Source organism: Pipistrellus hanaki, assembly GCF_964339955.1.
Source record: "Pipistrellus hanaki genome assembly, chromosome: 2".
Taxonomy (NCBI): Eukaryota; Metazoa; Chordata; class Mammalia; order Chiroptera; family Vespertilionidae; genus Pipistrellus; species Pipistrellus hanaki.
In genome coordinates this window covers 52,354,762-52,374,024 of record NC_140504.1, presented here as the reverse complement: position 1 = coordinate 52,374,024, position 19,263 = coordinate 52,354,762, and the positions used below count along the sequence as shown (strand labels likewise).

General features: G+C 51.8%; 1 protein-coding gene across 3 annotated transcripts in view; it reads right to left on the bottom strand.

Annotated features, from left to right (window-relative positions):
* The window catches only part of MYLK (myosin light chain kinase), a 182,589-nt gene that overhangs the window by 13,690 nt on the left and 149,636 nt on the right, over positions 1-19,263 (bottom strand). For all 3 annotated transcript variants that reach the window (XM_084871493.1, XM_084871494.1, XM_084871495.1), the window contains 3 exons: positions 13,985-14,202; positions 11,769-11,892; positions 2,519-2,671 (listed from right to left, as the gene is read on the bottom strand). In XM_084871493.1, coding sequence (XP_084727619.1) covers positions 2,519-2,671; positions 11,769-11,892; positions 13,985-14,202 — 495 coding nt within the window. The remainder of the gene's footprint in view (positions 1-2,518; positions 2,672-11,768; positions 11,893-13,984; positions 14,203-19,263) is intronic.

The following is a 19,263-nucleotide window of genomic DNA, read 5'->3' as shown; positions in this document are numbered from 1 at the left end:
TGGGGGCTATGGAGGCCTGATCCACCTCTCTGCCTCAGAGATTAGGCCCAAATCTCTGAGAATCCCTACACTCTCATGTCTCATGTTGAGGTTGAGTAACAGGTTTTTCCTGTTAAAACTCAAAGAGCGATGTCCTACATACCATCTATGCATTATGATAACTTTAGAACCACGCTGAAACTCGTTTATTCTTTCTGAAAGCTCTGGGAATCTAGAAATATTTCAGGGCCATCATCTTAATAGAACTAATAAAGCCCAACGAACCAAACGTTAACATACGTAGAAAAATGAGTTTACTCTAAGTACATTTGCTAAGTATAGCAAAGTGTACTGATTTTTAGATAAGGGGACGATGAATTACCTTAATTTTCTTATATTCAAATTTTCTATAATTTGAATGTATTACTTTTATAACAGGAAAACATTTTAAAAAGTGCTGCCAGGTGAGGACTTGTGGTGGAAGAGACGCGCTAAGTGTGAGAGTTTATGAGAATCCAGCGTCTCCGTCTGTGTGAAATCAGTGCTGAGGAGAGGGCATTTCATGAGCACAGAGGGGCCAACAAGCTCACTGAATTCATTCAAGGTCAGGTGAGGATGTGGTAAAGGAGGTGTTACGTATATGCTTTATTTTCTCATCTGACCTTGATTGAATTCAGTGAGCTTGTTGGCCACCCTCCTGTCCCAGGCAGGGCTTGCGGGAGGGAGGCGTAGGGAGGAGGAGTAAGTCCACCCCCTCGCTCTGGGGGAATCCTGGTCAGGCAGGCACTGAGACTGCAGAGCCTCCTGCCTGGCCTGGAAGTGGGCTGCCCCTCTTTTCTCATCCTCGTTCACATCACCTATTTCAACAGGGCCCTTCTTGGGCCAAGTCTGTAACTGCTTCTTATTGCCCAAGACGGCTCCTCAGCCCTGCCTCCTCTGGCCACCTGTCTACGGAGGGGGCGGGGAGCCCAACTGGCCAGGTGCTCTCAAGGAACCCCTGCTATTCCCTTCCCCTGGGGAGAGCCAGCTCTCCACACACACACACACACACAGACACACACTCACACACACACACACACATTTACACAGACACACACATTTACACAGACACACACTCACACTCACACACACACACTCACACAGACACACACTCCACACACACACTTACACAGACACACACTCTCACACAAACACACACACATACATTCACACACTCTCTCACACACACACACACACACACACATTCACACACACTCACACAGACACACAGACTCACACTCACACACACACACACACACACTCACACACATTCACACACACTCACACAGACACACAGACTCACACTCACACACACACACACACACTCACACACATTCACACACACTCACACAGACACACAGACTCACACTCACACACACACACACTCACAGACACACACTCACACAGACACACACACACACTCACACAGACACACACTCCACACACACACTCACACAGACTCACACTCACACACACACATTCACACACACTCACACAGACACACACACTCACACTCATACAGACACACAGACTCACACACACACATTCACACACACACACACACATTCACACACACTCACACAGACACACACACTCACACTCATACACACGCTCACACACACACACACACACACACAAACACACACACACACTCACACACACGCAGCCCCTCTCACCTTCCCGACTTGCTTTAGCTGGTTCCCCTCACCAGGTGAGTCCTCATGGAGGAGTTCTGTCTGCCACACCCAAGGCCTCCTCCAACCTCACCGCCTCGGCAACTCCAGCCTCGAGTCTTGGAATGCAGTACTGAGTGCCGTGTATGTCTGACCTTCCCTACAGCCTCTTCCTATGCGATTGCACACACCACACCGGCCCCCTTTTCACGTTTTATAGGTTCACCCACAGACCCCTCGGCAGCCCCAGGCAGCCCGAGAAGGTAGAGGTGGGGAACCTCAGAGTGCACTGTGACGGGGACAGAGATGGAGCCGGGAGAGGGCTGAGCCTCGCGGTCTGGGATCACAGCGTCACTCTGGACAATGCGAGAGGTGCCTGGCCACATTCAGGCAGAGAGTTCTTAAATAATTTAGATATAAAAACCACCAAACCAGAACGGTCTGGAGGTACAGTCAGGACCCACAGATGGGACATGCTGTGCAACCCTGAGAAGGGCTGAGGTTCCAGCAGGGCTTCCCCAGGCCAGGACCAGACAGGGAACATAAAAGGGGCCGTCACGCTTCATGCACAAGCAGCCACCCTCCATGCCACCCTGGCTGAGGGCTGCTTTTCAAGCGAGGTCTCAGTGCTCTTAAAGCCGAGTGGAGTGTCTGGCACAGGGGAGCAGGGGCCTAGGAAGACCCTTCCCTCCTCATCCTCCACAGGCACAATGCCCTCCTTCCCTCCCAGGTGAGGAGGGACCCACGACAGGTACAGGAAGTCCCTGCCTCCAGACCCCAGCCCAGGGCCCGGGGAAGCTGAAAAGATGGAGATCTCAGCGCATTACTTCATGTCCTTCTTCAGCAAGCTGCTGATGAAGTCCTTGGCATCGTCGGAGATCTCGTCGAATGCCTCGTCGTCGAAGTCCCAGGTGGCCGAGGTGACGTTGGCCAGGGTCTCGTTATCGTTGTCGCCCATGAAGGGGGAGAGTCCACTGACCCTGGGAGGAGAGCAGGAGAGCAGGTGAGCTGGTGGGAGGTAGGGAAGGGGGCAAAAAGGATAGGATGAGATGATCCCCCAAGGGAGTGCTGAGGTCAAAGGTGAGGGCTGGCAAAGCCCTGCACCCCCAAACAAACGCCCTTGTGCCCGCCTCTCCTCCCGCCTGGGGAAATAAGAGAGGATGTGGCTGCCCAGGCTTTTGTGGCCCCGCCTCTCCTCGGTGCTCACTGTATTTTGGGGTGTCTCTGCGCACTTTCTGCTGGTGAGGCCGAGGCCGAAGGAATTTTCTTCCGTTGACACAGTTCGCAGCAGGACACCTCCTCCCTGTCTTCTGTTCTCCCCCAGCCCCAGGCTGGAACTTCTCCCACAGAACCTCCGCAAGGTCCCTGTGCTCCTGCCCCTCCCACGCTCGTCACATGGTAGACAGCACCCATTGCTGCACCCGCCAGTCCTGCTCCCGTCAGCACCCAGAGGGCCCAGCACACAGAAGGCTCAGCAAGGCTGTGCGGGCAGATGGATGGTGGACATGGGATCGCAATGTGGGCTTCGTGACCCATCTACCCTCAAGTTCAGTGCCCCGAGGCATTTAGGCCAAAGCAGGAAGCTTCCACAGAGGCGCCAGCACAGTGGAGGAAAGGGCAGGCCTGTTTATTCTCCGGGTGGCCTTGGACATTCCCTAAGCACTCTGTGAACCTACTGAACCACAGGGCGGTCACCGCCTCTACTCCTCCTCCCCCTCCCCACTCCTTTCCCTTCTCCATCATCACCGTCACGGCAGCAAATACTCACTAGACAGGCACTGGACAAAGAGGTGAACTCATTCAATCGTAACATCACCCTACAGTGCAGGTAACTCATGAGTTTAACAGATGAGGAAACTGAGGCACGGGGGGGTGGGGTGGGGTGGTAGTAAGTAACTTGCCCAAGGATTCACAGCCAGTGAGATTTGAACCTAGTTGCAAATGCAGAACCAGTTCAAAATAGTCCTATCCTGTTTTACAAGATTTGAGTTATGTTTCAGAGGCAACAGACCAAAACCCCAACATCACGCAGCTGAAGCATGCACAGAGAACAAAACTTTGACCTCCAGCTGGGCCTGGACCCATAGTCTCCCCCGCTCACCAGTCACACACGGAACCAAAGGACTGGGACATCACCGGAACCTGAATGCCACATCCCTTTCAGAGCAAAGGATCTGCTGTCCAGGAGATGCAGTGAAGAAGCCCTTACCATAAACGGCCAAGTTCCAAGGTCTTACATCAAAACCTGCCCCCTCCAGCGCTTCCGCACGCGTGGTCCCCCAAGCTCCTTAAAAACCATTAACTAGTCCACCAAGCAAGATGGTTTTGAGGCATTCTAAGTCTCCCACCTTCTCTGTTGCTGCCTTCTCGATCAATAAACCTTTCCTTACTCCAAACTCTGACGTTTTGAGTTTTGCCATTCGAAGCATTGGGCACAGGAACTTGGGTTTGGTGACAGCATCTGTCTCTAGAGCCTGACTCTTACCTGCAATGTTATACAAACCTTTCCATGAACATGAAGTCAGTGGTAGTGCAGGGACCTGCCCGAGGCCGGGTCTACTACAGGAAGTTCAGGGCCCATGACCACAGACATTACCCTTCTTCTGTATACAGTTCCTCCCACTGCCTCCCCAGTCTGTGATCTCGGGAATGACTCCTTTACCCATAGCATACTCCGGGTTAAAATTAAGATGGTAAAAGCTCAAAAAAGAATAGAACAGCTTTACGGCTTACTAGCCTCACCTCTCACCTCTGAGGAATTCATCGTCACACAGCTCACCCACTCCCCTTTCACCCTGATAGAGGGCCGGCCTCCACGTTGCACAGGGCCCCACCCTTTGATGCCCTCCCCGCCTTGGTTTAATATTCTGCTACTTTTATCTGGAGATTCTTAGTGTTTGGACAACTCAGCCCACTTTTAAATTTCATACTGGGCCCCACAGATTAGGTAGCTGGTCCTGCGCTGACCCCTCCTGAACCCCATGAGATGACTCTGGGGCATTCCTGCTATCAACTTCCCAAGTTAAGGCTTCACGAAATCCAGTCTCCCAAATCCTTAGGAGCCCATCATTATAAACAACCACACAAACCCTTTGGGAGCTGTTTTGGCATTCAAGGCCCTCAGCCTATGAAATACATCTGTCCCTGCCAAAACCGGTTTGGCTCAGTGGATAGAGCGTCGGCCTGCTCCGGTCAAGGGCATGTACCTTGGTTGTGGGCACAATCCCCAGTAGGGGGTGTGCAGGAGGCAGCTGATGGATGTTTTTCTCTCATCTGTGTTTCTGGCTCTCTGTCCCTCTCCCTTCTTCTCTGTAAAAAAATCAATAAAATATATTTTAAAAAAAGAAATAGAAAAAGAAAAAAGAAATACACCTGTCCTTGAAAACCAAGTTTTGTAAAACAAAACCCACTGAAATGCTGTGAGAAAACCTTGCCGTGGACGAAACCTTCTGGTGTGACCTTTTGTGAGGAGAAGAAAGCTCTGGTAATGTGAATGATCTCACCCTAATCAATAGACTTGCGATTTAGAATAACAGATTTTTAAAGAGTCTTAGTCTCTGCTTTATGTTTTAAGAATGCAGGGAGATCATCCTTCTCCGTCACATTCAGTGGGGAAAGGGTGGGAGCTTATCGGTCCCCCGAGTCTACAGTGTTACGTGCCACTCCCTTCCCGCTGGGGCCCCAGTTTCCCCTTTTATACACCACGGGTGCTGGCCTAGCCTTCCCAGGCCCTCCCAGCTTTCCCGGGTGACCTGTTAAAAAAAGGAATAACAGGCCCAAGATGGAGTCATTTGCTCTCATGACATCGGACCAAGATTTAATGGTAACTTCAACCTCTTCCAGAAATGCGATCTTTAAACAGTCAATCTGAAACTCCCCAATTAGCCCTACGGAGGTAATCTGCACAAGAAAACCCTGCTGGTCCCTTCCCACTCTCCCTCCCCTCCCCAAAGAAGAGGACCCGGCCTGAATAATCCCTTCCTTTCTTTCCCTATGACTCCTTCTGCCTATGAAACCCTTCCATTTCGCACTGCCGCTGGGAGCATCTCTCTCTTTACTAGATGGGACGATGCCTGATTTATGAATCGTTCAGTAAAGTCAATTCCACCTTCACATTTACTCCGCTGAAGTTTTGTTCTTTAGCAGATCTAAGGTAGGCCCACCAAGAAGCAGCCCAATTCCTGCTCGTCAGCCACCTGCTTCCTTCTGTTTTGACATTTTCCATTTGAAAGAGAGAGGGGGAAAGTCCTGCAGCACTCCGAAAGATTGCAGAAAAAGCAAACAACCCAGCTGTGGAATGCTGCAAGGCCCCCTTCTGTAAACCTCCTTTCCTAATTAGGAATTGTAATCCTGCAAAGACAGGCCTTAATCTCTGTAATGCTCACAGCCAGGGAGAGCCTCCTCACCTCTGGCCTCTGGCGCTCCTCCTCCTGGCAGCCCATCCATCTGAAATGCCCCCGAGCCCCAGCTGGCTCCCCGCCTGACTGAGCTCCCCCAGCATCTCCCCTTAAAGAGTGCGTCTCTAAAATAAAACTTGGAATTTGTGCAGAGCATGATAACAAAGAGAGTGTTCTAATTTTAGCGATGCTGTTTCTGGGTGGTGGGATTTTACAGATTTTTTAAAAACTTTCTTTGAAGTTTTACTTTCTTGCCAGGATTTACATAAGGATTAAGCATCCTTTGATTAAAAAAATTAACCCAATAACAAACAGAATAATGTTAGCCTTAAAACTCAACCACTCACCTCTCTTCCTCATCTTGCTTAGTTTTTAATGGATCCCAAATATGGCATAAGGATTGTCCCGAGCTGAAGACAATTAGCTCTCTGTCCTCTCTCTTTCTGTCTAAAAGCAGGACATAAATTTCTCTTTGTTAAGGTGATATAAATTTCCATTTGTAGAGGAGACTCTTATATGCATAACAAACTTGCTAAACAATCCTTATTGACCATACCTTTCTTAGAACCTTCTAACAGCTTAACCCCTCCAGAAGTTCCAAGACCCTTTTCTCTGGCCTAATGATTTATCTCCAATTTATCGCTCTTTATTAAAATCTACACTAACAAAAGAGAAAGATGCAAATTGACCATACCTCTGTGATGGCGACCAGCCAATCAAGAGGTACATGCAAATTAGAAGGACAAAGATGCCCCCCACCCCCTGCCCAGCTGCTCCAGGTGCAGAATGGCTGGGTGGGAAAGGATGCCTGCTATGAGTGGGAGGGCAGTGGGTGAAGGGATCTACAGGAGTGGCACTAGGGCCGCAGTGGAGGGCCACAGTGAAGACAAAGAAGGCAGATTCCAACCCGAGTCAGCAGCGAAGATGAAGAAGGCAGACTCTGTCCAGGGTCTGCAGCGAAGACAAAAGATTCCAGCTGGAGTCTGCAGCAAAGACAAAGATGGCAGACTCTGGCCAGAGTCTGCAGCAAAGGCGGCAGGCTCCAGCTGGAGCAAAGACAGAAGGCCTGTGCCCCAGGTGCCGGAAGCCAGGGGAAGGAAGGCCTATTGCACAAATCTTTATAAACTTCAGATTCTAAATGCCTCCTGGAGTCACATTTATTTCTCTCTTATGCATATGTACATAGTCAAATCTTTTTTTTTTTTCCCCCTCCTGTTAATCTGTCTTTTGTCAGTTTGATTTGCAGGCCCCACTACTGAGCCTAAAAGGGCAGAGGAAAATTTTTTTCCCTCCCCAACTTGACCAAAGGATTCATCTGGGTTTCACAAAATTGTTATCAGCGTGGGCAAGTTTTTGGATGCTCTTTTCCTCACTTGAAATGGTCTTTCACCAGTGAGCACAGAGTCTTCATGCTCATTTTTAATGGTCAAATGTTAGTCTTTGTGCTGATGAGTCCCAATGGTCAGTTCTGCAGGATGTTCTAATTTCTCAATTCCTCACTGCAGCAAAACTCCGCCCAGGGAATCTGACGCACAGTCTGTTCTGCTCTCGGGGCAGAATGGCAGGAGAAAGGTGAAGCCTTCCTCTAACAAAGAGAAGTGCTTCGTGGACTACACTTTCCCCGAGGTGTTTTTCAAGCAGCAGAAGACCAGCTGGCTGCAAGAGCGGCCAGTTAAGGAGACCAGACATTTGCTAGCAGAACTACTGATAGCTTAGGAAGAGTCCGCCTTTGATCCCATGTCAGCCTTCAAATACTGAAGTGCGGTGAGAGAACTGATAGGGTGGGCAGCTCCCACAGGAAGAGCTGGGAATCATATTGTGCATGGCCTAGGAAGCAGAGAGCTGAGATCTAGTCATGCTAAGCACCACCCAAGAACATGCAGGTGGTGGCTGGGCTTGGTGTGGGCATGGGGTACCCGAGGAGCTGGACTCAGAGAGATGTCTGGCTCATCGGTGGAGAGGAGGGCTGCCCTGGGTGGGGCCACTGGATCCCTCTGAAGAGCCCTCATTCAAACCCAAGTCTGAGTACGTAACTGATGCTTTGCCCCAGTCCACCGCCTGCTGTCCCCAGAAGTTAGATCTGATGGGGTTGACTCTGGCTCTCTCAAGGCGGTGCTCAACAAATGAGCAGAAATGGAAAGTCTCTCACTGACCCAGCCAGGAAGATGGTTGGGAGGAGAAAGCAGAGCAGTAACTGCTCTTTACCTTGGTTTGAGGGAAGGGAGAGAGAAGGAATGCTGGAGCAGGGGTGAGGGCTGGGCACAGAGAGGGGTTTGGTGTCCTTGCAGGCAGCGAGGGAACACCAAGTGCTCGGGGAAGACAGGGAGATAGGAGAGGAAGGTCTAAGAAAAAAGGCGGGGCTTAGAATGTCTTCCACATAGAAGTGTGGCCTAGAGCACCCCGTCCTCTCTTTCCTGCCAGAAATCAAGTAGGTTTTTCTAACCCGAGAAGAGTCTCCAGGAGATTCACAAAATCGACGGTCTCTCTTCAGAACAGGGGTGAGAGGGGAGGGGCCCCATAGCCCTGCCTGCTGCATCTCTACTCTGCCTGGAAAAGCCCGGCAGGCAGTGGGGCCAGCTGTCCAGCCCCAGGGACCGGCTCTGCCCTGACCTCTCCCGGGGCTTGAGGAGTCCCTCAATCTACAAAGACAGCAGGCAGCACTGGTTGCTTAAGAGGCGCTCACAGACATGTGTTAAATAATAAATGTTATCATCTGTCCCGCAACTCCCTGGCCTCCCCATCTCTCCCTGGCCTCAGGAAGGAGATGGAGGGGGTGGGGAGGAGGTTGTCTGGTACACATGCAGAAGGTGGCCTCGACAGGAACGGTCAGACAGACAACCAAGCTCCACAGAGAGGGACGGGATACATAAAGATTCACTCCCCTCTCGGTAAAGCTTCTGTAACTGTGGCTCCTAAGCCTGGCTGTGCGGCAGGGGCCCCAGCGAGCTCTTCTGGGTGCTCCAGCTGTGGCTCCAGGTTTCTGCACAGCAGGCCTGGGAGGAAGCAGTCTGACTGGTTCCAACAGCTGTTTTGGCACCATGTGCCCTGCTGAGAGCCCTAGCTTGGGAGGGAACTGCCCAACCTCAATCCCACTGTGAGAGGCAGCGGGGAAAAGTCCCAGCAGGCAGAGCACCCACAGCGATGGGTGCCGGACCCTGGGGCGGGGGTGGAGAGGGGGCTCCTGGGAGCTGAGCAGGGCAGACCTGCATCCCCACCACACACACCTCTCTTCTCTCTCCACCCCCACTCCCCCAAACAGCTTCAGGCTGGTGCTCCACTCATCAGAATCATTTTCTCCCCATTTCAAAAGCTCTGCCCTACTTCTTGGTCTTTGCTTTAGAAACAATCTAGTAAACAATATAACACATTATCTCAATTACTATGTTCCTCCACCTGAAAGGATTTTCATTTCAAAATAAAGTGCCCTTATGACCTAGTGATTCCAGTTGTGGATTATATATATATCCAACGGAAATGCATAAATATATTCACTACCACACGTGTAATCTGAACCCTTGCAACACCCGACTGGAATCTACGCAAAAGCCCATCCATCAACATAGAATAGACACACAAGTGGGATGATGCTTCACAGTGGACCCTGCACAGCACCGAGAATGAGCGGCTACAACTACACACAATAACATGAGTGCGTCTCACAATCAGTGTTGAGCAAAAGAAGCCAGATGTGTCTTTCTGGGTGATTTCATTTATATCAGGTTCAAGAACAGGCAGAACTAACGCAAGTCCTTAGACATGAGGATTATAGCTACACCCACGGGGATAGGAACTGGGCGGGCACTAGGAGGGCCCCGGGGCACTGGGAATGTGTGGTTCATGATCTGGGTGTGGGTTAGGCAGATGTGTCCCTGTGAACATGTACTGAGCAGTTTGGTCACTGCTCTATCCCTGACCAGCAGGGAGACCAAAGGCCCTAGTTGGCCCGGGGACTGTCCTCGCTTTGGTACTTAAAAGTCCTGTATTCTAGGGAACGCATTAATCTTGGGTCACCAGGACTGTGGGGAGTGGACAGCCATGTGGGAGTTTTTGGCCCTGGTCATCTCAATGCCAAATGAAGGTCGGAGCCTTGCCATGACCCTCTCCCCGGTTTGTCCTGAGGATTAAACGAGAGCCCTGTGAAATCCGTGGCTGCAGATGATCTCGGCTCATGTGGGAAAGCTAGGGAGACAGCCAGGCACGTCTCTCGTGGCTATAGAGGGACTCAGGGACCAAGCCAGGCCCAGGCTAGGGTGAGCATCATCCAGCCGGGGCAGCCCCAGCAGGGGGAGGGTAGGCCCACTGCCCTGCTTCCTTAGTTACCGAGGAGCCGGGCCTCCGGAATCAGGTGCAGTTTTCTTTACTCATCAGCCCCCTTTTTCTTGGAGGGGTCTGGGATAGGGAGAGACAGGGAAACACACTCCTGGCCGGACCTTCTCTGCTGCTCTGGGGGAAGCCATGGTGGTGCGGGTGACAGTGAGGAGGGGGGGAGATGACCCTGGGGCACAGAATCTGTGATACAGGGAGGCTGTGATGCTGAGGGAGGCGGTCCTAACAGGCCACAGTGACAGTAAAACTCCCAAGCCTGTGAAAAGCCACTCTGCGCGCGCGCGCACACACACACACACACGCACACACACACAAATCACTCCACGTTTGGCAAAGCTTGAGTGACGGTGGTTCCTGGGTCTGTGTGTTCCAGGGTCGCCCATAGCCATTGCTCACACTGGGGACCCCAGGGGTCCGAGGAAGCGTTTTGAGAGATCCTCCTCATATTGACTATGAACACACTTATTTTTTCCTTTCCCTTTAAGCACAAAATCTATTTCCCCCCCCAAAAAAAATGAATGCATGCATATCCACACCTTCTGGGTAACCATCCCATAGCTGTGTGCTACCACATAAGGTCACGGGCTGCCTTGGAGGCCGATGGCGGTCTGCAGCCGGGCCTCAGAGATCCCACCAAGACAGAGTGTTTGGTTTATGACACGGGTACAGGTTACACGGGTGTGTTCACACTCCCACGTGGCTGTCCACTCCCACAGTCCTAGTGCCCCTCCCAGCCATATCCCTCCAGGTGAAGCTATCATCTCACCTACAGCCTGGTACTCAGAGCTCGGTCCTTGGACCAGCTCTACTGGCAGCCTGGACCCTCCTGGAAATCTGGATTCCCAGGCCCCCCAGGCCTCCTGAACCAGACCCTGCAACCCTCACTGTCTCAGGTAATTCACGCGTGTTCCTGTTTGTGAAGCGCCGGTCCACACCACCGCAGCGAGGATGGGCGGCTGTCCTCTGCAGACAATGACGGTGCCCACGGGAGACGCACACCTGGGCTCCCTCCGTCCTCCTCTCCACACCCACCTCCACAAGGGAAGGTAAATCACATGGTACCAGCCGCATTCCCACCCTCCTAGCCAGAGGCCCCAGGCTGGCCAGCATCAGGGACGGTGAGGGGCCCGGAAGGCTGGACCTGGGGTGTGGAGCTAGATGCTCCCAGTGGGGTATGAAGTGGGCGGCTGCCCTCCTGGGAGCGCCAGAAGGGCGGGCTGGGGGAGGGGGTCAGATGGGAGCCTGCCACCCTCCTGGCTCTGGGGCAGGCTCGCCGTCCTGAGCCACCCTGGCCCTCCGAACATGAGGGCAGCTGCGGACCCTCCCTGTGGCACTCCCCATCCCCAAGACTCACAGGATGTAGCAGATGACTCCGATGCTCCACATGTCCGTGGCGTAGCCAATGGGCTCATAGTTGATCACTTCGGGTGCCACGAACTCCGGGGTGCCGAAGAGGACCTTCAGAGACCCTGCGTTCTCTGTAACCAGAGAGAGAGGGATCACTGGCCAGAACACGGTGGAGCCAGCCCATCGTTCTCAGATGCCCTCATCTGTGTGCCCAGGAGAGACACAGAGAGGGCTGGCCTCAGCTGCCTGCTGTCTCCCGGGAGAAGGCACAGAGATCCCGGCCACCATTAAATAAGTGCATCACTGCACCAGGAAACCTGCCAGCCTCATTCTCGCCTCAGTGCCTTCAGCCGATGGGAGGTGAGGGGCGGGGAGGAGAGGCTGCTAAACCCCTGCGGCCAGGGCTTTGCCCTGTGTCTGCCTCTCCCACGAGTGCCTGAGGAGGGACTGTGACCTGTGCTCAGTAATAATGAGCTCTGCTTCCTGCTTGACAAACTTTCCTGTTTAACATTCTCAACAACCCCAGGCTCCAAGGACAGGGCGGCCCAGGGAAGCGGAGTGATTTACCCGCCCAGCAAACAGTGGTGCCAGGGGTCCTGGCTCCCGAGCCAGGCTCCTCCTACCCCACGGACTCCCCACGTGTAGCCTCATCTCTCTCCTCCCAGGAGCTGCCGGGAGGACCATCAGGAAAACCTTGATCGCAGGCCTCTGAGCCCACAGGACAAGAGCTGTCCGGAGCTTGCACACAGGGTGCCAGCTGCTGGAGGGGTGGCATGCCTTTGGCCCGCGGCTGCCCCTGGTCTTGTTAACTATGAGCCCCAGGGAGGGCTCTAAGATAAGGTGACCAGACGTCCCGCTTTCCAAAAATCGGGACTTTTTTAAAACGCCACGGGACACGGGACAAACTGTTAAAAATTGGGACTGTCCCGCCAAAAGCGGGACGTCTGGCCACCTTACTCTAAGACAAAGCACCGAATGGCTCTCGGACATTGGAGCTCTGCTCCAGCTCCAGCCGGAACCCTTCCTGCTACATCTTAACTTCCCAGTTCTCTGCTCCCCGTAGACACCTGTCCCCACAGACCCCCTCTCTAAGGGAGCCTGCCCATGTGTTCTCTAGTCTCTGACCCTCTAGCTCCCTAGGTCAGTTGTGCCCTATTTGTTTAAACTGCTGGGATTTCCTGCCCACCAGCGGTGGCCCCACACCGTGCGCTCAGCAGGAGAGAGCAGAGCAGGCTCATTTGCCCAACCTCGGGGCACCGATCACCAGGGACCCACAGCCTGGCGGGACCACCCTCCCTCATTTTCCTCTTTATCACCCACACAGTCTCAACCAGGACTGGGCATCCTGGGAGAAGATTTGTCAGGTGCCATTAGCTCCTTGCCGGCAAGGAGGAAAGGCCAGCTCCGGCCGGCCCCAGGCCCGTGTGGCCAAGGCTGTGGTCAGGAGGTGGGGGGGCGGGGGGGAGCTGTTTCCTCAATTCCTGAGACACACAGGCAGGGTGGGTGGAGGTGGTGTGTGAGGCAGACAGTCACACACCCAAATGGCTGCAGGGCTGGGTGCAGGTCCCCACCACCTCCTGCACCTCTCCTTGCTGCCGGAACAGCACAGGTGCTCAGGAAGCTCAAACTGCGTCTGGGGTCCCTATTCCAGCCCCAGCACCTCTCCTGGCTCCTGGGGGACCTGCTGGGCAAAACTACTGTGAGCCTCGGATTCTTAGTCTATAAATTGGGCTCATAACACCTGCCTTGCCTACCCCACAGGGTTGCTGTGAGAATCAAATGAGAGGAAACAGCAGGAGACTGGAGACCTGACAGTAGGAGGCAAGTGCAGGAGGAACCATCACCAAGGTGAGTTTGGGGATTGCAGGCACCAGAGTGAAAAATATAAGAGGGGCAACAACAAAAACGATAATAATAAATTGCTAACACCTACAAAAGTGCTTACTTACTAGGCATTGCTCTCATCACTATTCATGCATTGACTCATTGGACCTCCGTAACAACTCTGTGAGGTGGGTACTGCGGTCATCCCACTTCACGGACCAGGAATTTGAGACTTAGCCTCACAACTAGTAAGTGGTAGGGGTGGGATTTGAACCTGAGCCATCTGCACAGTCTCTGAGTTTAACTCCAATGCTGTGCATTCCCTCTGACGCCCACTGTGTGGGACACAGCCACAGCGACTGCCACGACGTGTTGAGGACAATAGGAGAGAGGCCTTACCCAGCCTTCGGGCCAGACCGAAGTCGATGAGCTTGATCTTGGTGCCCGTCTTGTTGACACACATTATGTTCTCGGGCTTGAGGTCCAGGTGGACGATGCCCTGCTTGTGGATGTACTCCACGCCCGCCGAGATCTGCCGCATGTACTGGATGCACTCGCGCTCCGTCAGCTCGAAGTCCTCGTCGATGATGCGCTCGAACAGCTCACCCCCCGACACGCTGCAGGAACGGAAGGGGGCAATGGTTAGACCACAGGATCAGAGAGCCCGGGCTGGCAGGGATTCTGGCCAAGGGCAGGTCAGGGGTTGGGGAGACGGGCAGGGTATGGGGGTGCCGGGCACTTTTTGCTGTGTCCTGAGTCCCAGGCCCCTGCCCTGTTACACTGATCGTCTCCACTGTGTGAGGGGGGCCCAGGCCTCCTGCTCTCCTCTTGGGGGACTCGGCCTGTGCCCACTAAGCTGTAGGGGGATTCAGGGAAGCCCCTAGGCCGGGCGGTCTCAGGGATGGTCATGAACTGAGAGATCCAGACATGATCTCCTGAACAAAAGGTTAACTGCTGGGGCAGCTTCCATTCCCCAAATGACTATTGATGTACAGGGGATCATTCTTTTTTTAATTTTTTATATATTTTATTGATTTTTTTACAGAGAGGAAGGGAGAGGGATAGAAAGTCAGAAACATCGATAAGAGAGAAACATTGATCAGCTGCCTCCTGCACAGCCCCACTGGGGATGTGCCCGCAACGAGGTACATGCCCTTGACCGGAATTGAACCTGGGACCCCTCTATCTACTGAGCCAAACCGGTTTCGGCCAGGGGATCATTCTTGTACTCCAGCCATGTCTTTTAGTGACAGAGAATTGAAACTTGAAATAATACTCATAGGAACAGGAAAGTATCTTCAACAATAAGTCTCAGCAAGTTCATTGGCTGTAGCCTGCCACACTTATAGTTGAGATCCATCTGCTTCCTCTGGCTAGGCCTGTAGTATCAGCTTACTCCTTCCAGCTTAACTGACTGGTCCTGCAGGCTGTGGCCCAGGCTAGAATGTGGTACATTTTTCCTGTTTGGATAGACAGTGTTTCTGGGGCCCACAGAGGACATCTTCTGCTAAGCACTGCCCCAGGGGCCAGCCGGCCGCAGTATTGGCCTTCAATGCAAATGCACGGCCTCACTTCTGGAGTCGAGTGATCCTCTCGCTTCCCATTCCAATGCTGGTTTAAAGCATCTCCTGGGTAACTCCTGTAGACATCAGTCTTCCAGATGAACAAGACTGGGTGGGCTCTATTCTAGGCTAGTCCTCTTCCGAGGGCCTTCCCTCTTCTAAGGGGACTCATCAGGAAGAAGGGAAAGAGCTGCGTTTGAATCCTGTCTCTGCCTCACAAGCTGTGTGAGTTCATCTTTCTGAGCCCCAGTTCCCTTCCTCATAGAATTGCTAGGAACGAAGGATCCCTCGTAAAGCATCATGCCTGACACACAGTAGGTGCTTCGCACATATTATTGCCAAATGCATCACCTCTCTGATACCCGAGGGAGAGACAGGCCTCTGTCACCACATGACAACTACTTTCACTTCTGGACCCGCTAAGCTAGGGGGGAAAAATCATTTGTGCACATGGCCACTGGGGGCGCTGCAACAGACCCTTTTAGAACCAATCAAGAAGGAGGTCCAGGGCGACCAGCAGGTGGCGCCTCTGTCCTTAAGCTCTTCATGTCTACTGCTCTCCGCCCAGGCTCCAAGTAGAAGGAATCTGCACTTAGGTCACAGGTGATTCTTAACACACGTGCTTCAAAGATGCGATAAAAACCGCCCCACCTCACAGGGTTGCTGTGAAGACAGAGTTAATGCACCTAAAGTGCTTAGAGAAGTGCCTGGCACGTGGCAAGTGCTCAATATTATGTTATCGTTTTTTATGTTTTTAAAGAACCAGTTGAGGCTTTTGTTGAAAATACAAATTCCCAAGCTCCACTCCTGGAGATTCTGATTTTAAAAATTTGGGAGGGATCTGAGGATCCATATTTTTAATAAGTGCCCCAGCTCATTCTTATGATCCAACAAGTTCGGGAAGTACTGGCTTACTCCATCACCAGCTCTGAGAGGCAGTGGAAATCCGCATCCTCCTGGATAAAGCACACCCGATTGTCCCTATGAAATGAGCCTTCCCTCCCTGGGTCTCCACAGCCTTGTCTCTGCACTTTTGTTCAAGTCTGCCTTTCCTTACAGCTGTTTGTGAACATGTCTGGGAAAGGTCTGGCTCATATCTAGACCCCTGTTTATACCTGACGATGTCAGCACAGACAAGATGCCCCAAAATGTCTGCTTCTAAATTTAAAGCATTCAGAAAAAACAAGCAGCCATCACCTGCAGTGCCCTTGGCAATGAGTAGTAGGAATTGGAGCTACAGAGATAATTATGGAGGCATTTCTAGAGGTAACCTAGTCAATATATGGTCAGATAGGTTCACATCTATTCAAATATATTTAAAATATTTCAAAAATGACTCCTTCGTTCCTTTTTTTTTTTTTTTTTTTTTTTTTTTAGAATGAAAGGAGCTACAAAAAATATGATGAATGATTCTATAGATTTCAGCCCTGGCCGGCGTGGCTCCTTTGGTTGAGCGTCATCCTGTACACTAAAGGGTCATCAGTTTGATTCCCAATCGGGGCTCATACCCAGATGGCGGGTTTGTCCCCTGTTGGGGTGCATATGAGAGACAGCTAACAAATCTTCTCTCTCTCTCTCTCTCTCTCTCTCTCTCTCTCTCTCTCTCTCTCTCTCTTTCCCTCCCTCTCTCTTTAAAATCAATAAAAACATTTTAAAAAAGAAGCAGTTAAAAAAATGGTTCTATTAAAAACACTCAAGACGTTTCTCCATCAAACAGCAAATGGCACTGCTTGAGCGCCAACCTTGGTGCTCGCAGAGGCTGAGCCTGTTTGAAGCGCAGATGAATCTGCTCCCTCTCCTTGGGTTGAGTTCCTATGGGGGTGAGCTCCTGACCCCGAGGGCAGGTGGATCCTCTGGCATCCGTGCCTGGAAGATTTGTTCCTGTCCTTGGGGGAGGCGTGGGGTGGAGGGATGAAACCCAGACCTGCGGAAGCCTTCTTACATTTTCCCCCAACATTTTCCATCCAGCTTGCCAACTCCCAATTCCAAGCTAAGTATGGTATTCTGCCCACTGGTGCTGCTGCCCGGCCTTACCCAGGCTGGGCTGCCTCCTCCCCCTCCCTGCACGCCCTCATGAACTTGCTCAAGATTTAACTTCTAAAGATAAGACATTTGTTCACATGTCCCCACATGCCACCTGCCTGGACCAAGAACCTGCTCTAGAACAAATGTGAAAAGCTGCAGCTTTGGTGAGGGTGGGGCCACAGACATGGCTAAATTCTTTCTGGAAGTGGGGAGGCAAGTTGGAGTTTGGGGCTGAAAAAAGAGTTTAAGATATGATGGAGATTGTCTTTGAATCTTTTCCGATTCCACAGAATTTTAAGAACAAATGGGAATCTAACCTAAATACTTCTCCTACTAGAAGGATTTAATAATGACGAAAATCACCGCTAAACAGTAATAGGACCTGAATAGTAGGGTTTGTTCCACAGTACTCAGTTGGGTGTTAAAATGCTCACACCCTAATTTTGATGGGAAAAAGACCAGGACAGAGAAAAAGTCAACGCACCGTATTACCATTGCAGAGCACTGTGCCTGCCATACATTATTCCCTTTGATCTCCACACTATTCACAAGGCGGTTTATATCCTCCTTTTATAGATAATAAAACTAAGGGTTGGCAGAGTCGAACAATTTACTCAAGGCCAAACAACAAGTAAGAGGCAGAGTTGGGACTGCGGTGAGGTTTATGAGACTCAGGGCTGGGCTGTTAACCACTCTCCTAAGGAAGAGAAACTAAAAGGGACTCATCAAAGTGTCCGCAGAATGAGGGGGGATTCAACCCTTAAGCTCGGGGCTGCTTCGCTGGCCTCCGGCTCGCCATGTCTGGGAAGGAGCAATTCCAGGATGCTGCTGTCCACGGCACAGTATCTCTCAAGGTTTCAAATATACATCCATTCAGCACCCTAGACTCCTGGGAGTTTATCCTCCAGATGTACACAGGCATGAGTGAAAAGGTGTGTGGGACCAGGTTACAAAAACCGCTTATTTGTAAAAGCAAACACCTGGAAACCACCCACCTCCTGCCAAAGGAGAACAGTAACCATGGTGTTTGCATGTGATGATGTTGCATGGAGCAGAACAAGGGAGCTCCCTGGCTACTGAGACGGGACTATCTCCAAGGTAAACTGTAGGATGAAAAGAAGCAACGTGTGGGATCATAACTACGAGTTGCCATTGTGCCAAAGGGTGGGAAATATGGAGATATATATAATGTGCTTGTATTTTCATAAAGAAACCAGATACAGACAAAATCAAAGAAATTGTCTCCTGGTGGTGGTGGTGGGGTAGGAATAGGGTAGACGGGGGCAGGGGATGGGAATGGGATTTTTCATTGCATTTGTCCTTGTTTTTTGATGAGATAGTACCATATATTAAAAATAGTCAAATTAGGAAAAGGAAAAGAAATACTTAAAAATATAGACACAAAATGGAGGACATTTGACTTACTGACACTAGTATGTACATGTGTGTGTTTGCATGCATGTTTAAACACACGTGTATGCACAAGTGTGTTTGCACACATGCATGCGTGTTTGCACATGTGAGTTTGTGTGTGTGTGTGTGTGTGTGTGCGCGCGCGCGCGAGCACGCGTGCCAGCAGTTCAGAGGTGAGAGGTGGAGAAGTGGGACTAGAGGAAAGCCTGGAAAAGGAAAGCCCTGGCCAGAGGTCACCAGGCCCATCTCCCTGCTGTGGACAACCCGGCACAGAAAGCACTTTTCTTTGGTGACTGACAAGTGAAGAAAGTACAAATGAGCACACGGAACACAGCAGGAGGATGGAGCAAGGTTACCTCCTACATCTGAGCCCCCACCTGTACCCCTCCCTCTCACAGGCCAGTCAGGAAGTTGCTCCATCCCTCCCTTCCTCCCTGAAGCCACCTCCAGGTCAGAAGGCCCCTGAATGGAACCAAGGAGCCTTTCACAGGGAGGTGAGGGGTCCTCTGAGATCTGCCCATTTGTTATGGACATGAGCAGGGCTCAGCGGGCTGGTGGTCAGTGGACAGGCTCAGAGCTATGCGCAGAGCTGTGCTGAATGGTCAGTCCCTGGCTGGACGGGCTATGACTATCTTGCATCACGCCCCTGCCTGCAGTGAAGGGGCGGGGGGGGGGCGG